Source organism: Dendronephthya gigantea, unplaced genomic scaffold (genome assembly GCF_004324835.1).
Source record: "Dendronephthya gigantea isolate DGI-Jeju-01 unplaced genomic scaffold, DenGig_1.0 000003F, whole genome shotgun sequence".
NCBI classification, from domain to species: domain Eukaryota; kingdom Metazoa; phylum Cnidaria; class Anthozoa; order Malacalcyonacea; family Nephtheidae; genus Dendronephthya; species Dendronephthya gigantea.
In genome coordinates, this window is record NW_021163013.1 from 4,320,143 (window position 1) to 4,335,648 (window position 15,506).

Genomic DNA, 15,506 nt, shown 5'->3' on the forward strand with positions numbered 1-15,506 from the left:
AGCCATTAAAAAATAACCGAGATAGCTGCAGCTCAAGAATTCTTCGCCTAATGCAGGCGGCGAAGAGAAAGCGAAGGGGCCTGGAGAAAATAATGATTTTATGATTTGCACCATTTTGTGTCTACTGTGAATATAGGCAACCTGCTCACGTGGCTGTCAGGCCTGCTTCCACCGTCCATTATACGCGATCCCGGTTTGGGACAACAATATGGAATATTTTAATTTCTAGCGCAATATTGACTCCTAATTCACAAAATGCGAACTCCCTGACTCCCTCCCAGCGGGAGAAATGCTAATGTCCACAGCTGTTGTCTATTCGCGCCAAAAATAGGCCAGCTTCCTATCAAAGTGAAAATCGATTCCCATTAATCTCACCATGCAGTGAACTTTGTGGCTTATGAGGCATAGTGAAAAATCACGTCGTGTGCGCCTTGCTTGAATGCGCAATTGTTTATAGCATAAAATTAATCTCAGATTAATCTGTAATAAATATATAACATGCATGAAATTACAGGAAATTGTACGTACTATATGGCTAAGTAAAGTGAAACTAAATACGGAAAACAATTTGAGCAGGATATTTACTATACAATCAGTGTTTTGGTTTTTAGTTCTATTAAAAAATCAACCTATATGTTCTGTCAACTGCCAATGCCCTTTTCTGGCATACGACACGTTACGTTAAAAAACTGTAATGATAGTGCGTTTTAAAATGGGCACCCTGCATGGCTGCATGGCAGGTATTTGTCATTTGTGATGTGCGACCACGTATTTTTTGTTTCAGTGTCAGTCTGTTTGTACCCTTTCTAAGCGTACTCGATCGAAGCTAAACGACAGCACATGCATATGTTGTGTACTCATCAAAGTTAAATCAAAATGCATGTATATTCTGTATACTCAATCAAAACTAAACGACGACACGCATATTCTGGGAGATCAAAATTAAAGGTCTGTACGCAAATTCTGCCTTTTGATCAAAACTTCACGACTGCTCTCATCTGCTTTCGTTTATAAACTTTCTCAGGCTAAAGCACAAGCAAAAACACTCGTTACTCCTTACACTTAACATGCAATACATGTGTCAACAAATGCATAACACATTTGTCAACAAATGCATACTAAAGTATATGGAAAACTAAGTTATTTCGATTTATTCACCTAGCTTTTTCAAAATAATTATGACAAGGGTAAGGATTTAGACTTTTACGTGCGTGTGACTTGAGATTATACGACTATACGTGCGTGTATACGTGCGTTTAAAAAACAGGTATATGGAAAGCAGCCCTAGCAAAAATGATAGGCCAAGGTTTGACCAAGATCAACAGCGGTTTTCGTTAGGTTATTTCTGGACATTTCTGTCTGTCCTACAATAATATTTACTTCTCAATTGGCTTACTCGCAGCGGGGGAAAAGCTAATCAATCCACACATGCTTACAATGCTGTGAACTTTGTGGCTTATAACGCATTGTGTTCGCAAAAGGTGGCTGGATACATTATACAATCAGGGTTAATCAGCTTTGATGACTTTGTCTGTTAAAAGGGAAATTAGCGAGACGTGATTATTCTATTAGTGACAATAGGCATATAAAGTTACATTTATTTAAGAACATGATCAGATTATTGTTCACGGTTCAACAGCAAAGGTTGGGCAAAAGTTAACGATGAAATCATTTATATTGACATTTTTTCTTCATCTTTTCTCAACCTTTCCTGAAAGGTGAGTCATTGATTGCATCATTTTCCGTTTAGTAAAACGTATCGAATGGAACTAATAATCGTTATTAAGCTAAATACTAGTCGTATTAAATTAATTGTGTGAATAATACAATGGTTAAACTTGCATGGGTTAAATTGCGACGTGAAAGCGTTGAAGCGTTCGATTGGACATGAGTTAACAACTTTCTAGCTTACTTTAAACATATTCAAAGCGCTAATTTAATTTAGGTATCAGCGTCTCATTCGATATCCTGCATTACTGAAAGGTTTTATATCGCTTCGTCAAATCAAAACGTGAATCCACTTTATTTAAAAGTAGGAGGCATACTTTGCTAAATATATATATATAAATTATTTTCCGGTTCAAATAGCTACTTGCTCTTTCCTGAAACTCTGTTGAAAGCGTATGCCAATGCCATCATCAGCACTTCAATTTAGTAGATCAGCAGGTATTATTATGTTTAATAAAACCTTGTGTTTATGGTCGGCACCAACCATCCAAATGATCCAATGGCCATTTGCTTGACTGCTTGTCGCTATATTGTTCATTGCTGTGGAGGGAGCGTTTCTGAAGCCAGTGGGATTAAGCAGCATCTTAGTTTGTCCGCGGCATTACTAAAACGTTTCATATATATATCGTTATATATTCGCTTCGGCTTCATCGCATCAAAACGTGAATCCGCTTTCAGTTTGTATATGTTTTTATAGACGTATACGCTATAGACAGGCATTATAGTCACGCGGGAAAAATATATATTTTCCGGTTCAAGAAGCTACTTGCTATTTCCTAAAATTCTGTTGAATTCGTCTGCCACTTCATTTAATAAAGCCTTGCGCGTGCACACCAAGAACTATAGGTATTTTAGGGTCACTTGACAATTTAACGCTGAGTTTGAATGAAAAATTTTGTATCGATATGAAAGGAAGGGTTAATTTCAAAGAGCTAAAACAAGTATTGCGCACAAAAATGGACAGTTTCAATCTTAATTCATTATCATAGGCTGAAAGTTTATTAAAGTTCGACTGAGTTAAAAACCGCTTGGGCATGTAATGATTCATGTAAAATATACTATTAAGTAAGTACAGTACATGTTGAAAACAATTTGAGCAGGATATTTAAAATGTTTATAGTTCGAATAAAAAGAACTATATGCTCTGTTAACTAACTGCCTTGTATACCTATGTAAAGACTATAGTGTAGGAATTTACTTTTGGTTTCATATTTGGAAAGATTTCTTACATTTTAAAACAGCTTGAACAAACAACTGCTTTCTCTAATAACCTAGAGGATAGTGCGGCTTTCTGACCCCATCCTCTCAGAAAATTGTTCTTGTGTTACTAGGCATGAAATATTTAGGCCTACCCTATAGCTTCATAATAATTTTATTTAGCTTGAAATTCATTTTGACCCAGGTTGCTCGTAGTATAAAAGAAAAAACAGCTGGATAGCCTTTTCATTGTATTCAACGTTAATATAACTTTTTGACCACACGTTTTTATCTATAATTGTGCTTTTCAGTCTTGCATTTAAACGAAATCGGGTTTTTTGTGTTTTAGAATGTTTAATATTCTTCTTTTTGATTTTCCGTATATGTTTGAATACTGAATTTTAGTTTTTAAAAAAAAAAACACGCGAATTGTCGGTATTGAATATCGTTTTATAGTCTACTTCATGACAATGTAAAATTTCGATTAGTATTTTCCTAAGTTCGAAATAACCTTAAGGATTGTATATTTTCGCTGTATGGAAAGCAAATGATGTAGCTAGTTTCTCAATTTGGCTTCGTCCTATTTTTCTCCATTTTCACACTGGATAATGCACGTATAGTATAATAAACACATAACTGATGGTCTTGCATGTCTTCCTATAGAAATAAAAATTACTTCCCTTTTATCTCATCACGCTGTGAATGACAGCTAATGACTTGCACATGCTGGCTAATGACGCATTGTGTTTGCAAGGGGTGACTGGTTAGAATAAGGCTAATTTTATTATATTAGTAAAAATTTCATAGTTCATACCGTGCTTCATTCTCCCTTAAATGCAATACCTCGCTAATGTATATATATATATATATATATATATATATATATATATATATATATATATATATATATATATATATATATATATATATATTATATATATATATATATATTATATATTATATATTATATATATATATAATATATTATATATTATATATTATATATATTTATATATATATATATATATATATATATATATATATGTGTGTGTAGGTTGTGTGTTTTATATGTTCCTCTTCATAAGTATAGCCAACCAGGCAAGAAGAAATTCTACTTGACCGCGGTGGGAATCGAACCCGCGACCTTCGCTATTCTAGACGATGCTCTATACCGTCAGAGCTACAAGGCCAAGTTGGAAACGACAGTGATTTTTACTTAACCTGTTATTGACATTACGGAGTTTCGTCCTTAAATGTCGTTTTGCAGTTAATTCTGCAAATGTTCATATATATGTGTGTTTTTGCATGTCCTCCTATTAAAGTGAAAATTGCTTCCCTTTAATCTGATCATGCTGTGAATCACGGATAATGACTTCCACATGCTGGTACATGCTGGCTAATGACGCATAGTGTTTGCAAGGGGTGACAGGATAGAATAAGGCTGATCGGCTCTAATAACTTTGGGAAATTAGTGAGACGTGATCACTGTACGTCATTTTTGCGTAAATGGCAATGGGATAAAGTCAACAAACTTTGTTTTTAAAGTTGTCTCGTTTGTATATAATGGGGTTCCGTGATTTCTGACCACAGGATAACACGTGATAACAAAGCTTGGCACAAGGTGGCAGCGAGATTTGAGTTGACGTTACCTTTAGCCCAAGTTTATACAAAAATATATATATATATATATATATATATATATATATATCTATATATATATATATATATATATATATAATATTATATTACATATATATATATATATAATATATATATATATATATATATTATATATATTTATATATATATATATATATATATATATATATATATATATATATATATATATATATATATATATATATATATATATATATATATGTATATATATATGTATATATATATCGAAGTCTAATTAGAATTGCACATGATTACACTTGCATGTGATTGCTATAATATTACACAACATACGCAATTCTAATTAGATTTCGAGTATCTATTTATATATCTATCTGCGGCCAACGTTTTTGCAAATGGGTGTATATATATATATATATATATATATATATATATATATATATATATATATATATATACACCCGTTTGCAAAAACGTTGGCCGCAGATAGATATATAGATAGATACCCGAAATCTAATTAGAATTGCATATGTTGTGTAATGTGATTGAAATCCCATGCAAATGTCATCATATGCAATTCTAATTAGACTTCGAGTATCTATCTATCTATCTATCTGCGGCCAACGTTTTTGCAAACGGGTGTATAATATATATATTATATATATATATTAATATATATATTATATATATATATATATATATATATATATATAATATATATATATATTTTGTACTTTTGCTCTTAATTGAGCCATGTGTCACTTGTGGATATATATGTGTAAGGTGTATTTGTTTTTCTACACAAGTATGACCAACCGGGCAAGCAGAAAATTCTACTTGACCGCGGTGCCTCAAATTATCCCACCGCGGTCAAGTAGAATTTTCTGCTTGCCCGGTTGGTCATACTTGTGTAGAAAAACAAATATATATATATATATATATATATATACAGGGTGTATAAAAAAAAATGTCCCAAAAGTAAAATTTCCGTTTTTCAGGATATTTTGCAGAATTTGGCATTTTTTTGTGTTCCTAGAGATAGTTAAGACTTATCTGGTATACCTAGGCCAAGTTTGGTTTTTCATTAACAAAATGATGTTACCGGAGGGGTGGTTCCTTTCCACTGATATTGAGAGGGCTTGCGCGCTAAAATGTGAAGCTGAAATTGAGATATTATTTAGCTGTCTAAAAATAGGAAAGCTTTTTAATAAACTGTCAAAGTTTCAGGAAAAATAATGCAAACTGGGAGCAACGCGCGACCGCTAAAAGTGACAAATATTTCATTGCGCGCAGTGGATTAAATGCATCGTTGATTTTAGCGTGACCGATCTCATGCAAGGCTGGGCAAATGAATAAATTAAAGCGAGAAACTGAACAAGAAGACGAGGCGATTTAATAACAAGATTTTTATTCTTGATGTTAATCCTCAACATTTCCACCATTTCTTTCTAAGCAAACTGCGGCTCGTCTGAGCATGATAAACACTGAACGGCGAACAACATTTGTCTGTCCTGCCTCAAATTATCCATTTCGTTCGAAATTCTTTCTTGCAAATCGCCTACGCTACCACCGGCAAATCTAGGCGAATGGGCAGACAAATGGTTCGCTGTTCAGTGTTTAGTATGCTCAGATAAGCCGCAGTTTACTTAGAATGAAATGGTGGACATGCTGAGGATTAACATCACGAATAAATCGCTTTGTTTTTGTGTTCAGTTTCTCGCTTTAATTTATTCATTTGCCCACCTTGTATGAGATCGGTCATGCTAAAATCAACGGTGCATTTAATCCACTGCGCGCAATGAAATATTTGTCATCTTTAGGCGTCGCGCGTTGCTCCCAGTTTGCATTATTTTTCCTGAAACTTTGACAGTTTATTAAAAAGCTTTCCTACTTTTAGACATCTAAATAATATCTCAATTTCAGCTTCACATTTTCGCGCGCAAGCCCTCTCAATATCAGTGGAAAAGAACCACCCCCCCCGGTAACATAATTTTGTTAATGAAAAACCAAACTTGGCCTAGGTATACCAGATAAGTCTTAACTATCTCTAGAAACAGAAAAAATTGCCAAATTCTGCAAAATATCCTGAAAAACGGAATTTTTACATTTGGGACATTTTTTTTTATACACCCTGTATATATATATATATTATATTATATATATATAATATAATATATATATAATATATATTATATATATATATATATATATTGAGAAAGAACACCTTGAAGAACACCTTGATAGAAAAATCTCAAAACTTAAACATTTTGAAAAAGCCTTAAACTGTGCATGAGCTGGCTATCATACACTTAATAATTGTATGCTCCTGAGGGAAATAGTGAGTTTTGTTTTCCCAAGGACCTCAATGTTTCCCGAGAGGAAGTCGAGGGAAACATTAAGACTCGAAGAGTCTAAAAGAGTAAAACAAAACTCACTATCTCCCAAAGTAATGTAAAATAAGGGTTTTGTTATATAGGAACAAAAACATCCATGTTACAGAACAATTTCATTAAAAAAAAAATTACTTTGTTGTGACAAAAAGAGAGCAATCATTTTTCACTTGTTTCACTGGCGGGAAACATTGCATTTATTTATAGTCATGTAACTAGGAATAAACCCATCACATTTAAAATACACAGCACCTATATAACAAGATCAAATGTATTCAATTCATTATCGTTAAGAAAACATTGATTTATACACATAAAAGAGAGATTAAAGAAGATAGAAACCCTGAGCTTATTTTATTAGTATACTTTTAGAAAAATAATATCTCAAGTGAAACATTTTTAGCTAAAATGTTTTTTCCCCAACCCATAGGGCCAATTCCTGCATGTGAAAAGAGTTCTTATTTTGTCAAATAAAAATATCAAACCACAGGCCAAAGGCCGACGCTCAACCTTGCAACCTGCTACATCAGAAAACATAAATAATTTTAGAAACGCGCCCCTCAGATCATTCGCATTCGCTGTTGCTGACTCTGCAATTTTGGAGACTCACCTCATTTGCATAATTTATTGACGGGTGTCAATAAAAATTGAGGACTCTGCAATCTTGAAATCTACTTAATTGATTGATAGGTTTCAATCAAAAGTCGTAAGCAGGTTTTTTAAGTTATTGACTTAGCACTTTGAAGAACGCTGCAGAATCCGCCTTTGACATATACTTCCGTCCATACGAATCTGGAGAAATTTAAAAACGGATAATATTAATCTCTTCATGGTACAGGTTACGTCCACGTGTTTTTAAAAACAAGAGAACAAATAGTTTCAAATCGTTTTCATGTTTTCGTGTGGACGTCAAAAACGACCCAGAAACGACGCAGATTTTTTAGAAAAGGCCAAAATAATTAGCCCTTTTAAAATTTGTCAGAATATAGGGGGTCTGGGTCTAAAATGGTATTTTGGGCAGGGACAAACAGCTTGACGCAATATAATATTTATTATTTTACAGAAGTGGTGCGTTAGGTAATGGTGATTATTTGATCACAATTCCGAGAGTTTTTCGTGCTGGTGAAAATGTCAAGCTGGGAATAAATATTTTTGGTACTCTATCCTGTGATGTGGAGGTCAGACTGTATGGTTCATCATTCAATGTCGTCAGGAGGCGCGCTAGAAGTCATTTTAAACCAAATGAAGCCGGAACACTGGAGCTTCAGGTTGGCAATATAGTCGCCCAAATTCTAATCCGCAAAAAACACATTTAACAAAATTGATATATGCCCGTGGTGAAGTTTTAATGAAGGAAATTCAAATCAAATCAAACAAAAAAAATTTCCAATTGAAGTATAAAAAATAGGCCACTTCTTAACTGCCTGTAAAGATAATCAGACAGAACATGAATATATGAATATGCACCCCCCCCCCTCCGATTATTGTGCTTCATACGCCACTGCGAATACAGATCGAGCGAAATTTTTCCCAAGTAGTTATCGCAATCGGTTTTTTGACACCGATTTTTTTTCAGGTACCTAAGGGATTATCTCTTGCAAAGGTTGAAGCTACAGTGTGTGGAGTTAAAACAATGAGAAAAGCAGTTTCGTACAAAGCTTCTCCGCTAAAGAAAGTCTTCATTCAAACCGATAAACCAATTTATAAACCTGGACAAAAAGGTTTTTCAGAATTCTTGCTTCTTCGTTGGAGAGAATACAATCTGTAAAATTCATACAATTAGCTGAGAGGTGATAATTAGGAAGAAAAAAAAGAAATGAAAAGTAATCTTATCATTTAAGCGTTCTTTTATTTCAGTGTTCATTCTGATTATTTGTTTGGACGCTGAACTGAGGCCCGCTGGACCTAAGGTATTCGACGAAATCGTAACTCGTATAATTGATATTTTCCACACGGATGAAAAATATTAAAACTACAGCACTCATATTCGAAACCCATAATCACCATAGACAATGCATACGAATCGTTTCAAATATATATAAAATTTCCATCTCAATAACCCCCTTTCATGCAATAAAATTTCTAAATTGATTAGAAGTAATAAATTCATTGCATTCTATTCTTTCGTCTTAATAGGTTTCCTCGGTGATAATTCAGGTATGTATACCTACTTTATTTTTTACATTATCGACGCTTAGCATAAGTGAGTTGTTATAACGACCATACCTGGTTTAATAATATAATATTAATGTTACAATACACATTCATAGCGGCGATGAGAGGGAAACCCTAAAGCAAAAATTTCAAATGTAGCTAAAGACTGTGAATGCAGCGTAAATCGACTGTAAAGTGCCTTTGTTTTGGCAGAAATCTATTACGTTAACTTACGAAATACAGTCTAACAAAAATATTCTCTGTGTTTCTTGTCACACAGGAACCAAGTGGTTCCAAGATTATGCAATGGACCGATGTTCAACTACAAGACGGTAAAACTACTTTTGTACTTGTTGCAATGAAATGGTAACGAAATGATATTTTGATCAAGAAATGCGGCTATAATGATATCATAAAAATCATTAAAATTGTTAGGTGTCGGTAGTTTGGAACTTCAGCTGTCAAAAGAGCCAGTTCTGGGTAAATGGCTTATCAAAGTAACCTTTGAGGTATCATAAAGTTGCAAATATTAATAACGGACTTGCATGCAAGAAGTTCATGCTCTCAAAAATTATTACTGATGTATGTGCGTCGATACATATTGCGCAGTACAGAATTAAGTACGTTAATTGTAATCAAACGTACCACCATACATTTTGCAAGCAAATACAGCATGAAAGATCGCATTCTCCAAAACAAAGAGTTTTTGGGAAACCCTTCGCAATAAGGGAAATAAAGTCTTAATTAGGCTATATCAAAAAAGAACCCCTTATTGAAATTAATCTTTTGTTAAAATTTGAATGCATGGTTAATGCACTGGTGAAATAGCATAGTATGTAGTTAGGTAAAAGCATTCAAATTCAGGGAGTGGCATCGCCAGGACGAGTCTCCCACTCGCTTTTGAGATTTTTCAAAATATGAACAGAAAAGTGTGTGTAGGGGGGGGGGGAGATGATTCTAATTTCCAACAGCCGTGTAAGTAAAAGGTTTTTTTTGTTGAAACATTTCTTTTCATTACGTAAAGAATGACACTATAAAATGAAGTGTTCAGGCATTCAAATCGTAAATTCATCATAACGCATTCTAACAAAAGCCGGCTTGATTTTGGTAAGAAGTACTCTTTCTGTCAGAGTCAGTTACTCAGTAAGACCGAGTTTTCTCACCACGGTTCGACCTCGGTCTGACATCACTTGAAGCGAGGTTTGACCTAGGCTAACCGCGCTTTTTGTTAGGTTATTTCGGGACAGTACTGCATGTAATTGCTGCAAAATTTGTACGTACATTATTTTCGTATAAGCAGGCAGCAGTTTAAAGCATGATATTTGATGATCTCAGTGATATATTTTAAAAAAAGAATTTTGGTATTTAGCGAAAGACGGTGACAAAAGCTATCGAAATTGACAAGTATGGTAAGTTTACTTCCGAAATCAGTGAATAACGATTCGACCAGTGACGGATCTATGGGTGTGGAGAATAAATTACATAGCTTAATTTTAAATTCTAAACACCTTAATAACAACGCTATTAGTTATAGATTTGAATAGAATATTTTTACATATAGAATATTTTTTTAAAGTCTGCTAATGCGATTCAAATTATAGGCTGTAGTAATTTATTCTGCAACCTTCTATATCACCCACTGGATTCGACACTGGTAGTAGCTACAAAGCATTCCAAAATAATTTATAAATCTATTATAAGCCCAATAGAATTTTGCTTTACTTTACTTTACTTAGTTCTTCCTAAATTTGAACTGGACATAAAGCCACCAGCATACTTTGCATTGGATCAACGGGAAATTGTTTTTACAATATGTGCGAGGTAACTTTTGGTTAGGATTGTACTTGTTACAGAAAACACTTATTGTGTGTAGGTTCTGACGTTCAAATATTGCAGTAGCTTAAGAATTTTTTTGCGTTCTGATTTTTTATAGTTTGCTTAAAAAGGAACCAAAAGTTATTAAAACCGCTGAAATGTCCCTCATTCTTCTCCCGTCCTCCCATGACCCCCGCATCCCGCTCAATCTCCTCCCACAACCCCCCCCCTCCTCCAGCCTTTTCTCACGGGTTCCCACCTCCTGACTTCCCCCACAGGCCACAACCCTGTATAACTGGAACCCCTTTGTGATAACTACTTTCATAATGCCAACATTTTCGTAATTCGTTTTTGGTTATAACTCGCGAAAATTGGGATATTATCAATTTAAAAGTTTCATTTTTTCTTCTGACGTTTGATTCATAAAGGTATACTTACGGGAAATTTTTTACTGGTCGACTGAAAACAACATTGTGTCTCAAGAACAACCAAGTGGAACAAAATTGTTTGAAAGAAACCAAAAATGTACGTACATGTAGCAAAAGAAGGCGCTAAAACCTCAAACATGTTGCATTGCATAAGTTGACTAACACCGCACTTATTTCGTGGTGTAATAATATAGTGAATTTACTCTGTATATAATTATATTTGTTCCCCCCACTGCATGGATATAAAGCCCCTTTAACTGGAGCGCATTCACTCAATCATGGCCACTAGTTCGTGACAAAAGCCTTACTACAATTCGTTCGCATTTTGAATACGAACACTATGGCAGTGACGTCATTCTGCAAATTACGAAACAATGACAATCGTGACCGACCGGAAAAAAATAGGAGATCGTTAAACGTTAGCAAAAACGGCACAAAATAGTTAGTTTATGTTATTTATAATACTTAAAAGTCAAAAACATATAATTTGTTACCCTCCCCCCTCCGTTACTTATGGGCACCCCTGCTTACCATCTATAGGACGCTTTTTAGTAAAATTTCAAAACGTGTCTAGGTGAATTACTATTTATTTTTACTATTCTACTATATCTATTTTTAAAGCTTTCATGGTCAAACCTGTAGCTAATATTTATGTGTTTTATTTTTTAGATAACAGGATGCGTTCATATTGATGCTAAAGAACTAATCAATTCACATACCCCTGTTGGATATTATTTACATATTACTGCTATGTTTACCGAAATCTCTACTGGGGTTAAAATAAAAGAAACAGCCCGAAGTCCTAATATGGCGTTGAAGTCTAAAGCCATGTCACTAATTGATGTTCCTCAGAAATTCAAACCTGGTTTTCCAATAAAATTTAAGGTAGTTGATTTTGTTTTAAGATAAACTTTGTAGCGATTTAGTTGGGGGGTTGTTGAATATATGCTTTAAAGCCAGCGTTTACAATTTAAAAGAATCAGCACGAACAGAAATAACAAAGTTATCTTCTGCTATTTATATGGTTGCTCGAAAGAAAAATGTTCTGCTTATGGGAATTCGAAGTGACATCTAAAGAAGGGTTTCAGTGATAATTAACATTTCAAAGCCTTGTTTGACAAATATCCAGAAGAAATATATCCACTTCCTATCGGCGGAAGAATAAGTCGTGAAAGACCGTTACAAAAGCTAATTAATGTTTTTTAAATTATAGCCTGAACATTCAAGTAGAATAAATATTACTTATTTAAATATGTTTTTTAAGTGTTTTCGTTTGTATTTCCAACTATAATCTCGTTTTATATACGAACCAGGCAAAGACCATATTTTCACAGCAACATCAAAGAAAATGGGGGGGAAACTCGTTATGTCACCCCTAAACGTGACATACGTAAAATATCCGCACCACGGTGTCCACGAGAATCTTTTTTTTTGTTTTTAGGTCCAGATTAAATACCTTGATGGGACACCTGTAACTGATGGGACAGTCCGAGTTGACGTGTCTGAACGTCAGCACAATGTTCAAACATCAAGAAGAATATTCCGCAGGTGGTATTCTGTGGCAAACGGTGTGATTGTTGTCCCCCTAGAGAACGTGTCGCCTTACGCAAAGGCACTCACCTTTACGGTAATGCTATAATCCAAATCTAATGCAGCTATCAAATCTTGTAACATTTTAGTACAATTAATTAATCCTCACAAGGATTAATTTGCGTTTGAATTTGAGCAGTTGCATGCATGCAGAGTCCGTATAGTTGTGAAATCGACTTGGATGATATATATGATTTATAATAATTTTATTTTGTAAAATGGCGATTAACCGCGGGTAGAGCTGCGTACATATGTTACTTCAAGAAGGATCTCGTCGAGAAAAATTTTGTAGGTTCACTTTATATAGGTTCAATTTATTCATGAACTCATTATATATTTATATATTAATATATTTCGTAAATAAGATTTGGATATATGTGGTATTGCTGCAAATGTTCCATTTTTAAGTTGGAATTAAAATTTATTACCTGTAGCCTTACTTTAGGCTATTTTTTAAACATTTAGGCCAACTACAACTCAGACCAATTGTTGAAAGTAAAAACTTCCAATTCTTGGTACTCTCCAAGTTTGTGTTATTTGAAATTGGTCTTACCTCATCACGGCTTACCTGCGAAGGTAAATTTAATGGAATATTAACTATTTATATAGGCAAGCTAGGAAAATGGACAATCGTTATAATAATAATAATAATATTTCAAATTTATATTGCGCATATTCTGTAAAATATTCATATGCGCATAAGCACATAGTAGAGAACGTGTCGCCTTACGCATATAGTGTGCACGCGCTATTATTTCGGTTGATCAGTAGTGTATTTACAGCTTTTTATCAAACCGCTTACACTAAGTTTATATATATGTACTCCGCAATGCATGCTTTTAACCTATTTTTTTCTCAACTTTTATTAGTATTTTTTAGGATGATATAATGTTTTCTTTCAGGTTGGAAGCGAAGGATCTGTGAAAGTCTTTTACACTGTCCCTGATAACATGCGAAGAAATATTCCATTCTTTTACAAAGTATAGTTATTAAATATTAAATTATAAAACATTCACTTAAACGAGGTACGAACATTTTAACGTCGTACATAATGACTATTCGAAGAAAAGCTGTTAAGCCATGTATCACCATTAATATGATCACGACATGGTTATTTAAACTAATTTGGCACTGGATTGTTTAATGGGAGTATATTGATGTTAGGCAGAACTCACTGTAACACACAATTCTTCGAATTAATCTTCCTCACACAATTCTTCAGATTATCAACTTATTATTCATTTTTTTGCTAAACGCGTAACCAGACTCATTACATTATTTATCGTTTTAAAGATTTTGTGTAAAGGAAATCTGCTGTTATCTGGCGTTACTTGGAGAACACAGGATTGGCAAACTCTGAAAAATTCCTCGAATCGTAATCATAGACAATTTATGTATAACGGAAGAAGGATAGCTGGAAGATCAATGAATAAATTTGAACTTTTCTTCAATGTTACTCAAGAAATGGTTCCGAGTTGCAGAATGTTGGTATACTTTGTCAAGATGGATAAGGAGACTATCGGTGACAGTATTGTTTATGACGTGGAAGATAAACTTGAGAATCAGGTACCTGACAAAAATTCCGCTTTGGGCCAAACGTGTGAGCGCGTTTTAAAGCTTTGCACGAAATACGAAATAAAAATTGCCAATATACACAAAATATTTATCGACGTTTCGACCTCGGGCTATAAAAGAGAATGACACAGAAAAATAAACCAAAAGGAACCGTTGTCAGGGAGACGCCGTATGATTGCGAACTCTGAAAACAATAGCAAGATATCTTGGAGGCGTATCCCAGACGAAAGAATACTAAAATTAATAACAACAGTCATTCTGGTAGTTAACACACCCGCACTTTTGATTAAAAGCAAACGACATTTTATTGCATGAGATGCAATAAATGATTGTTTTTTTTTGCTATATGTTTATTTTAACCTTTTTTTCGCCCTCACAGAAGACACGCGATATTTTTTCTATCATACTGGGTAGCTCTCCTGACAAAATATGGGTATTGTGCATGCATAAGGATTGAGAGTTCTAAAATGTTTACATGTTTTTTAATAACTATTCTACCCTAATAGCATTATATCATGTAACTATCGCCTTTCTCAGAGACGCCTACTCTCCAAAAATAAAGAGGTAGATATATAGCCGAGTGTGATGGCAAGGAGCAACCTAATTTTTAGCTATCACATATGGGCCCTGTCCGCCTGCGGTGCTTGTCTGTGTTGCCTGTGATTTGATTGGCTCAAATGTGAAATTCACGCACAATGAGTCTATTAATACCAATCAATGAAAGCAATATATTAAAATTGTTGTTAAGAATTACTGCAATTTAGGGATTGATCAGAGTTTGCTTGCATGTTATTAACTGCTGCCTTATTTTTAGTTGCATGTGAATTTCGTTGACGAAGAGAAAAAGCCTGGGGAAAAAACAACAATTGTTATGAAAGCCAAACCTGGCTCGCGTGTGGCCATTTCTGCCCTGGATAAAAGTGTTTTATTCCTGAAACAATCAGATGAAATTTCAAAAAAGGAGGTGATTAATTCTGCTGAGTATTCATAA

General features: G+C 34.1%; 1 protein-coding gene across 1 annotated transcript; it reads left to right on the top strand.

The window, feature by feature from the left end:
- The first annotated feature begins 1,429 nt into the window (after nt 1–1,429).
- LOC114541105 (C3 and PZP-like alpha-2-macroglobulin domain-containing protein 8) lies at nt 1,430–15,506 on the top strand. Its single transcript, XM_028561087.1, has 16 exons — nt 1,430–1,718; nt 8,017–8,221; nt 8,530–8,674; nt 8,811–8,863; nt 9,090–9,110; nt 9,388–9,439; nt 9,543–9,616; nt 10,477–10,516; nt 10,844–10,928; nt 11,351–11,447; nt 12,020–12,235; nt 12,792–12,977; nt 13,406–13,516; nt 13,843–13,920; nt 14,234–14,506; nt 15,330–15,506. Exons 1-16 carry the CDS (start codon nt 1,663–1,665, stop codon nt 15,504–15,506), a joined length of 1,869 nt encoding a protein of 622 aa, XP_028416888.1. The 5' UTR covers nt 1,430–1,662.

Excerpts from the sequence above, each read along its gene's own strand:
- LOC114541105 (XM_028561087.1), top strand. The coding sequence starts at position 1,663 with ATGAAATCATTTATATTGACATTTTTTCTTCATCTTTTCTCAACCTTT. Across the intron at positions 1,719-8,016 it reads TTCTCAACCTTTCCTGAAAG|AAGTGGTGCGTTAGGTAATG; the intron begins GTGAGTCATTGA and ends ATTATTTTACAG. Across the intron at positions 12,236-12,791 it reads GTTTTCCAATAAAATTTAAG|GTCCAGATTAAATACCTTGA; the intron begins GTAGTTGATTTT and ends TTTTGTTTTTAG.